This window comes from Pteropus vampyrus, unplaced genomic scaffold (assembly GCF_000151845.1).
Source record: "Pteropus vampyrus isolate Shadow unplaced genomic scaffold, Pvam_2.0 Scaffold247, whole genome shotgun sequence".
Classification (NCBI taxonomy): domain Eukaryota; kingdom Metazoa; phylum Chordata; class Mammalia; order Chiroptera; family Pteropodidae; genus Pteropus; species Pteropus vampyrus.
The window spans coordinates 865,995-875,480 of record NW_011889028.1 but is presented as its reverse complement, the minus strand read 5'-3'; the positions used below and the strand labels follow the sequence as shown (position 1 = coordinate 875,480).

General features: G+C 58.2%; 1 protein-coding gene and 1 pseudogene across 1 annotated transcript; both read right to left on the bottom strand.

Moving 5' to 3' along the window:
* Positions 1 to 1,283: 1,283 nt before the first annotated feature.
* On the bottom strand, positions 1,284 to 8,074 carry UBFD1 (ubiquitin family domain containing 1). Its single transcript, XM_011374433.2, has 5 exons — positions 7,976 to 8,074; positions 7,609 to 7,674; positions 7,363 to 7,468; positions 3,872 to 3,954; positions 1,284 to 1,802 (listed from the first exon to the last, which is right to left on the bottom strand). The coding sequence occupies exons 1-5, from the start codon at positions 8,072 to 8,074 to the stop codon at positions 1,692 to 1,694; spliced, it is 465 nt and encodes a 154-aa protein (XP_011372735.2). The 3' UTR covers positions 1,284 to 1,691.
* Positions 6,573 to 6,691, bottom strand: LOC111729108 (annotated as a pseudogene).
* Positions 8,075 to 9,486: the final 1,412 nt, after the last annotated feature.

The following is a 9,486-nucleotide window of genomic DNA, read 5'->3' as shown; positions in this document are numbered from 1 at the left end:
GGCCTGGCCGGGCAGGAGACCAGCCCCCTCCACAGAGCTGCAGGCCGGCGGCCGCTGCTTTCTCACAGCTTCCAGGGGGCTGCGCCCCACAGATGTGCTTCTGCCCCAATGGCTGGACCAGATGTCCCCGCGGGCCGCATCAGCTGGCACTGACTACACCGGAAGCATGAGCCTGTCTGCACGGCTGAACTCCTGAAGGGCAGCTCGGAGGGGAGGGCACACTGTCACTGTCATCACGAACTGGCTCACGGGGACAGTCACCTGAGGCGAACGCATGCTCAAACGTGTCACAGAACGAAGGGAACACCTAGAAACCGGGACGCAGGCTGGAAACCTCTCGCCAAGCTCACCACGCGGGCCTGCCACCAGAGAGGGAGGCCGCAAACACGGCCGCGGAGAAACAGCCAACTGCACAAGGGGGCCGCTCACCAAGGGACGCTCGTTCGTGGCAGAGGCGACCCCGCTGCGAGGGGACAGGGAGCTCACGAGCGTGTGCGAGCAGGGGCGCCAAGCCCAGGGCAGGTGCGCTGGTCACAAGGCGTTTCCGCCATCGCCACGCTTAGCTGCCTCGGGCCGCCCGCGCGGTGATGTGTCCCCTTGGGAGAAAGGCAGCACCTCTGAAGCTGGGACGAAGGACACTTGAACACGACGCACGAGCAGAGGGACCACACGGAGAAGCGTAATCGAAACACTCACTGGACGGCGTACGAATTTCTTGACACTTGCAAAGTTAAAGGGTCTGGGCTGCGGCTCTATGGCGGTGTAAGCCGTCCTCCCCCTGACCCCACCCCACCCGAGAGGCCCCTGCTGGCCGGTCACTGCCCTAGACCAGCACGGCCCCAGCAGCCCCGAGCCAGTCTGGGCGTCAAGGCCAACGGCAGAGGCTGCGGACACACAGCCCGCAGCAGCCGCGCTCCCGAGGTCGTGCCCAAAGGGTGGGGCGTTTAGACAGGAGTCACTGCGAGGCAGGCTGCTGCTCGACAGACACCCCGGCAAGCGTGACAGCTCCCCGACCGAGACGCGGCACGCCTCCTCCCCACCACGCGTTCGCCAGCAGCAGCGTGGCCGGCGGGAGGCCGGGAGAGGCAGCAACGATGAGGTACAAAAAGAGGAACCGACATCTTTGGGTTTTCAAAACAAAAGTTCAAATCGAGGAAGTGAGAAAATAAAGAAGGGAAAGAAACTGGAATCGATGGACAGAAAAACATGGCTTCCTAACCCCCCCCCATTTTGCATACAATTTTATAGGAAAAACGCCCCAATTCATCACAACACAGTCCAGATGTTTGCAACCAAAGATTTATGAAAATATTTCAGTTGAAATCACTTAAAAAAAAAAACCCAGAAAGCTTTTGATCATTCCTTTCTAAACATACTGGCAGGCCTACTCTCGGACACACGTTAAGAGTATTCCACACACGTTCGGAATTCAGATTTATTGATTCCCCCCGTACTGACTTAAAAATGATATGAAGCTGACTGCAAGAAAGGGAACCGGTGGTTTAAGTTAAAATTAAGCTAACGGTGAAAGTACATCACCTCTGGCTTCAGTCACCACATCACCTTAGATTGGATATAGACTGTTTTTTTGAACAAAGTTCCAGAACTCTGAAATCCAGGGATGCTGCAGGCCTCTCCCGGCAATGTCCTTCCCTTTGGGTCAGTCTCCTGGGCCAGAGGTGAAAGTGCTTTCAAAAATACTGCCACTTCCCCAGCACAGTGTCTTTGATTGCGTCCACATATTGAGTTGGAACCCAGTACACCCAGTAGTAAGAGGCTTCCGTGGGACCCAACTGAAACGCCTGGAAGGGAAAGAGGAAAACCAAGCGACACTTCAGAGGCTGGGAGACTGGGTGGCAGACAACACACACGGGGGAGGCTGAGACACGTGGGGGGCATTCTCGTCAGTGACAGCAGAACCACGAGAAGGGGCCGGGACGTGCGGCCAACCCTAGCGCAACAGCTCCCGAACCGGGGGCGTCGGGGCGGACGGCTGGCTCCACCCTGAGCTTCTGGGCTGGGGCCTGAGGGTCTGCGCCCCTACCGAGGTCCCGGGGGCTCTAATGCCGCTGACCCGGACACCAGTTCGGGAACCGCTGCCCTAGATGATGGTCACACACGCCCAAGGAAGCGGGTGAAACCGTCGGGAATGGTGAAAACCTGGAAACAGCCGTCATGCCCACCAGCGAGCAAACGCAAAATTAAAAGCGACACGGCCAATTCGTGGGAATTCTGGGTCACTTTTAAAAGGCGTGAACTGGATCTATGGTAATTACAGACAAACCAAAAAAAAAAGGCAAGACGTGGAGGATACAAACCATGACACCACTTAGGAAACTGACAAAACACGCACCAAGACTGAATCGGGGGCGGGGTGTGCGTGACCACCAAAGCAGAGACGGGAAGGCCCGCGTGACAAGTCAGGGTGCTGGCGGTGGAGGAGGGGGAGGCAATGGGGACGTATTCAGCGTTGGAAAATTTTCCTTTACTGAAAGATTTAAAACAAGTTACAAAATATTTGCAAGGGTCATTTCTCGGTGATGAACATGTGGGTTTGCCAGGCGTCTCTGTTCTTTCCTGTCTTCTTCAAGACTTCTCTGAAAACGACAGAGCGTGGCCACCCCCAGGGTGACTCTGGCACACCAGTCCAGCTGGTGGGCTGGCGTCTGGAGAGGGCAGAGAGCTCCTCTGTCCCCAGACGCGGCGAAGGTGCTGAATGGCATTCGGAGAAGAGGGGCGAGCAGAGCCGCCCGCTGCCAGTGACTCAGGAAAGAAACGAGCACGTGAACTGGACCCGCGGCGAGCCCCCGCCGCACCGGCCCCTCACCAGGGCTCCAAGTGGCCCCCAGCTGTGTGGGCACGGGCCTGGCTGCCTGAAAACCAGGGCTGCAAACCCCAGAGGGCTGGACCCGGAGGACGAGTGTTTCGAAGGGCAGTGATGGGCCCCGGCCGAAAAGATTAATGCCTAACTCTTAAAAGCAAAAACAAAACAGCTGAGCAGCCAAAGCTATCCACCTGCGTCCTTGAGACAGAGACGAGGTGGCAGGGCCGCTGGAGGGCCCGAAACCTGTCGACCCCACTCCCAGGGGCTCGCCCAGCTCTGCGTGCCGACCAGGCCGTGCTCCAGTGCCCCCCCCTGAGCGGGAGACACCGACAGGCCGGGGGGCGGGACAGCTTCCCCGGAGCTTGGGGATCCGCCACGCGTCCGGGAGGACTGCCCTAACGCCAGGCCCCCGCACCGCCTCTGCCACGGACTTGGCAACCCCGGCCCCCGGGGACAAGGACCGTGCTGACGCAGCTGCAGCCCTGCTGGCTGGACGCTGGAGAGCTGCCCCTCAGACGGAGAACGGCAGACGGGCGCCTCGCCCTGTCACAGCGACTTCGGGGTGTGGGCGCCTAAACTTCATTTTTAAAGTGCCCTGGGAGGCGGGAGGGCGGGCCCGAGCTGCCCATGTCACTGAGGCGCCCTCGCTCTGTGGCCTGGGCACTGCCTCCTGCCTTCCGCCTCGGGACACGAGCTCCGAGACAGACCCCGTGGGGTCCTGGCCACGTGACGGTGCGGCCGGGGAGGGCGACAGGGACTCAGGGGCAGCGCCTGGCGCCCCACACGCCCGGGCTCGTGGGAGCTGCTCTACGCGAGACAGAAGTTAAAAAGAAACCCACAAGCCGTTCCTCCTCTTCACATTTATTTTCCTGGTCTAAGAACAGGACGTTACAAAGGGGAGGGAGGCGGAGGTCTGACAGCCCTTAAGCTGCGGGAAGGCGGGCTCGACAGACCGGGGCTCGCCCCCCGACCACGTTCTGCGTGGACGAGGACACGAGGGTGTCCAGCCCGTGCCTCGGCACCGCGAGCCCCCTGCTCGGCACTCACCATCATGTGGTAGTCCTCGTGTCCCTCGATGGGCTCGCTGACCACGTTCTTGATGGAGCCCATGGGCAGCTTCTCCGTCCGCTCTAAGTCGAGAGGGATGACACTCGTTATTCAAAGCCCGCCTGCTGTCCCCGTGGACCCAGTGGTCCCCCGAGCCCTCATGGGGATGGGACGTGGCAATGGCGCAGTAAAGGTCTGAGAACAGAGCTGTCTCCTTCCTGGTTGTTTCAGAAGCTGACAACTAACAGATGTCCAAGCCACCCCACTACACCCCTACTGCCCAAGCCAGCACTGGCGAAGGTCCCTGGTGCCTGGGACAGTGAGGGGGACGAGGAACAAAGAGGCAGCAGCGTGCCCCAGGGGGTCTGCAACTGGCCTCTCCCGATCTTGTGCACGCGCCCCTCCCTCCCCGGCCCCCACCCCTCCACACACTCTAAGTTCTCATGAAGCGTTTGTAAGCTCTTCCGGGGCCAGAAAACATGCTGCAAGTTTAAGGGTGGCAGGTGGCGGGCGGGGTGGCAGCGAGGGAGAGGGGCTGCTGGGAGTGCATGGGGGCGGCAAGACAGGGTGACAGCAGGAGACAGCAGGGCACCTATGCCGCAGGGAGCCACCACCTAGAAGCACCAGATGCCTCAGGGACAGGAGAGGTTCTCAGCAAATACAAACCAAGTTCAAACAAACAAACATTAAAAACTTTGCAGAGAAGTCTGGAAACGGCAAAATCTTAACCCAGATAACTTGATAAAACAGACCAGGAATTCAGAGACCAGGGTTCTAGTCTAGGTAGTGACTCGAGACGTTTCGTTTCTGTCCCGTGGGCCTCAGTCTCAAAAATGGGGATGGGACCTGCAGATACTCATCTGGTTTCGACTTTCAGTGGCTGTAAACCAGTGACCGCAGGCAGGACCTGTCCAGCAAGCATTGTTATGAAGAAACATCTTAAAATACCAGCCGTCTGGAAACATCCAGACGTTTCACACAAAAATATGAGTTTCTGGCTTCTCCTGAAAATGCAAAGCATTTAACAGTCACGGACACACACTGCTGAGGGACGATGGGCCAGAGGAGATGCGACTTCCCCGCCATGCGTCCCTCCTGGAGCTGTCCTCTGTGGGGCCCGAGGCCAAGTCCTGCTGCCCACACAAGGTGCCACAGAGTTTACGCCAAGCAGGAGCCCCCGGCGTCACTCAGTAAAGCACCTTGGAAGAGCAGGCCAGCCTGTTGGTGGGGTAGCCACTCCACATGGCGTCTCGCCGGCAGGAGGATGAGAACAAGCTGTCCTCCGACAGCCGGGTGACAGGCCCCCCAGGCAGGCGAGGGGGTGCCCAAGGCACGTGGAGCGGGGCTCTGGGTGGGGTAAGGCCAGCCCTGAGACGTGGGTACTTCACGCCCATGCTGGTCAGTGAGAGGGTCTCACGGTGACACCCAACACACTAGGATTCTTCTAGAACCCTCCTCCAGCCGGGGCAGGAGGTTCTCGTTTACCCTGTAGTCATGGCGTGTCCCCTACACTGGTCCCTAACAAAAAGACTTCTGAGGAACCAACGGGCCTCAGACTTGGTTCTCGAGACCGCCCGGCTGCACCTACCCACCAGGCCATCGGTGTCTCTGTCAGCCTCGGCCACTGCCTTCCACTGGGCTGCCGAAGCGACAGTCTCTGGAGAGGCAGGGCCTCAGTGAGGCCGCGATGGGACTAAGCCCAACCACCTGCCGACACCAAGGGAAGAGCTGAGGGAGCACCGGGCAGGGGACGACGGAGCGGCTCGGCGGAGGACAGCGACCTGGGACACGGGCCGGCGGCCCCAGGAGAGCGGGGAGCCCTGGAAGTCCGCGAAATTCACTGCCCACGCAGTTAAGAGTCCAACGTGGTGCAAAGAACGTGGCAGGTCGTCACGCAACCGTCAGAAAGCTCGAGCGTCTCTGCCGTTTCGGTCTTCGTTCGTTTTAAGGACCACGGTAGGATTGAAAACGAGAACTTTTCCACATTTTAGATGATGAAAATCTTACCCTCCATCACCCCGGCCTGGTTATCATAAGACTTTGGTGCCATCTGAAGCAGAATCACACTAACGGCCTGGCCCTGAAACCAGCTGACCCCCGAGGCCAGGGTCCCCTGAACTTCTCTTTAGCGTTCAGCTCACACGCCGAACACCCGCAGTGCTGGCCAGAAGCAGGTGAGTCGGGCATGCCTGGTCCCCTCCAGGAATCTCACGGGGACAGACAACTCAGAGAGTGACGAGTGCTCCAGGGCATACACAGGCACTCCCTCGACAGAAGCAGGGACAAGTCAGGGAAGGCTTCAGAGGGGAACGAGCGCGTGGGCCGCAGGAGCGGAGTGGGGAGGAGGCAGCGCACGTGAGCAAAGACGCACGGCGTCCGGGCGGCGATGCAGCCGTGACGCGTGGGCGACAGGGCCAGTGCTGCCGGGAGCTGGGGCGAGTCCAACGGGCCACCGACGACACCGGAGCCCGCGGAGCAGCACCGGGACCTGGCCTGAGCACCGAAGGTTCCCGAGCACGGCGGTCAGTGAGAAAACCGGATGAAAGCGGAGTGGGACGGGGCAGGGGGCCGGTGGCTTCCGCCACGGACGAGCACAAGGACACCAGGACTGGTTTTTCTTTTTTAGGCGAGACAACCCTTAGGGGACCTCACAGATTGCAAGGACCTTGTCAGCTTACTATCCCTTATTTTTTACTTTTTACGCCTACAGCACCTGGTCTTCCTAGGTGGTCTCCCATCCAAGGACCGACCAGGCCCGACCCTGCTTAGCTTCCGAGATCAGATAGGATCGGGCGTGTTCTGGGTGGCGTGGCCATGGACAGAGGCGCCAGGAGTCATAAGTGGCAGAACAGAATGGTGAAGAAACACAGGCAGTTCCAGAGTGTGACGGACAGAACTCTGAACCACCTGGGGAAGGGTGAGAGAGGACACGCTTCCCGTGAACAGCGAGCTGGACCCGCTGTGCACATGCGCGGAGGGCAGGGCCCCAGTACCGGAAAAGAGCACGGGGCAAACTGACCTACAGTGGCCAGGCAGGTGCCACCCGAAGGACCCTGGCTATGTGCTAGATGAATGGGACAGCAGGAACTAGCCTGGCCCATTTGAAAGTGCGACGCAGCAGCAGCTGACACCAGTACTAGGGATGCAGGTCCAAGACGGCTATGACTTTTGATTTTTTTTCAAGAGAAGCCAAAAACATCAGATCAAGTAAAATCTCCCGATTTTTATAGACTATAAAGCCACAGAATCCTCTACCTGTGGACCCGACCTGCCCCCCAGACCACACATCTGGGATCTCTGGTTTCGGGTGCCAGTCTGTGACGGATGGCCCTGACACAGACGGGGAAAGATGAGGGAGAGGGTCCGCACAGGAGGCGAGCACCTAGAGCAGAATCAGAGGCCGGGTGCAGACAGAGCAGAGTGGAGATGTCCCAAGACAAGGAACAGAGTCGCGCCCGAGACCGGGCGCCACGAGAAGCGGGGCCGCGTACCTTTAGTGCCGATCCACAGCTGGTCTTGCTCGAGCTTGAAGGTGAGCCTCACTTTTCCTCCGGACTTATTGTACATGCCGGACAGGGGCACTGTTGGCAGGCGCTCCTGGAGGCACAGGAGTGTGTTACGGGATGGAGGGAACAGAAACGAGGTGGCACAGGAAAAGGACAAGGACCGGACACAGGCTGCGAGGACGGGAGCACAGGGACCTCGGCAACTCTCGCGGGACGCGCGCGGTGGCTCACCTGGGCCCCCTTCACAGAGGGCATCACGTCTTCCGGTTTCCCTTTATCCAGCACTTTCCTGTGTTGCTGTAACACAAGTCGGAAGGGATCAGTAAATGAAACAGAGGCCTGCATTTTCATCACGTTACTACCAGGACGAAGAAAGCCTCGATTTTCGGGGTCAAAAACTTTTCCTATCTACAGGTGATGGACGGGTCCTTCTATGCCAGAGCAGCGCTGCCCCGCGGACGTGTCTGTGACGGTGGGCGTGCCACCCGAGACAGCAGCCGTGAGCCACACATGGCAGTTAAGCACTGGAAAGGGGGCTAGTGTGACCGAGGACTGAGACCTTCATTTTACTGAATTTTAACCAGCCACATGTGGCTACCACATTCGATGCCAAAGGTCTAGAGGAAACGGTGTCCCGGCTGATGCGAATCAGCTCTACCACCCCGTCCCCTACATCGCCACCGAGAGAATCGAACATCAAGCTAAGACCGCCACGAAGGGTGCTGCTCACACAGGTACAGACGACAGCCACTTCTGTCAACTTAAAGTCCCGAAGGAGCCTCTAATGATGCTGGTGGGCGCCTGACTGTCTAGAGGGGCGTTTCTTCAATGGACGGAGACCGGCCCCGCCCTCAACCCTGGCTAACGAGAAAGCCGGAGGGACCACATTCCCAGAGAAACGCCGATCATGCTGCAGGCTGATGTTAAAACCCATTCCTCCCTCCCCCTGCAGGCAGCTCATGGGTTCTCACTAGACCCGCGGCCCCTGAAGCAGCTCCTGACTGGCCCGAATGCCTGAGTCCTGTTTTGCTCCGCCTGTACCTTTACGGGTACAATCACTACCTGACAAACCTAGGACTGTGGGACAATCAGCTGGTGGAGAGCAAAAATTTAATCGCGTTTAAGCACCAGGTGGCCATGAGCCAGCTCAAACCCTCAGTGGCACAGCAGAAACCCTCTGGAAGGAATAAACTCAACGGTGCCACACTGCTAGCAAAGGGTCACCACGGACACCAGCCCCTGGTCCCTGAACAGCTGAGGAAAAGCCGGGACAAGAGGCGCCTCTCCTGAGGCTACGCCCCTTCCCGCGTATCAGTGGGACGCAGCGCGGGAATCGGAAGCTTGATGTGACTCACGCCTCAAAAGTTCCTTGTGAAGGGCCCTCCCTGCACTGTGGGGGGCAGTGCTAAACCTGTCGAGCTACCATCGGTCACTCAAAACCTGTACTTAGAGGCGTGTGTGCTCCGGGGTGTGGCCAGCAGCACGCTCTCTCGCGGCTGCCTCCACATATTTGACGCTTTCGTGCACACGGCAGAGGAAGACCAGGAAGAAATGGACATGAACTCATCTGGTTACAAGCTTTATGACCCCGTGTTTGGGGTCGAAGTGTCCAAATAAACACCTTTTGGGTATTAACATAGTTTTACAATCCCTTAGCTGAAACCCTATGACAGATATTTTGAGCTTCTGTAAAGCCCAAAAGTTTTGGTGGCTTTGTAAATGTGATAAAGTTTTAAATACGTCATGTCACATCTGGGTCTGGGGAAGCACCCTGTCACCCAACACGTCACCATTTTAAGGGAAAAACGTGAACATTCACACTAATCTGAGTCAGGTTTGGCTGCCATGTTTCTAAAAGCAAATGGGGTTTTAGACTCTTCAGGGGTTTTGGAAGCAGATGGAAAGAGTTGTGGGCTGATGACGGAAAACTCTGTCCTTCTCACTGCTGGTCACGTGCCTTTGTGCCTGTGGTCACTAAAACCAGTGCTGTTCCAGCTGACCCACTAAGAGTGCCAGCAGGCCCCCCAACAATGAGTGGGATCTGCTAAATGACAAGATCACAAGTGACGGTTCCTTTGACAGTGACATCCTCTCACCTGTCCTAAGCAC

Excerpts from the sequence above, each read along its gene's own strand:
- UBFD1 (XM_011374433.2), bottom strand. The coding sequence starts at position 8,074 with ATGTTCGATTCTCTCGGTGGCGATGTAGGGGACGGGGTGGTAGAGCTG. Across the intron at positions 3,955-7,362 it reads GCTGTGGATCGGCACTAAAG|AGCGGACGGAGAAGCTGCCC; the intron begins GTACGCGGCCCC and ends CTCTCGACTTAG. Across the intron at positions 1,803-3,871 it reads ACGAGGACTACCACATGATG|GCGTTTCAGTTGGGTCCCAC; the intron begins GTGAGTGCCGAG and ends TTTCCCTTCCAG.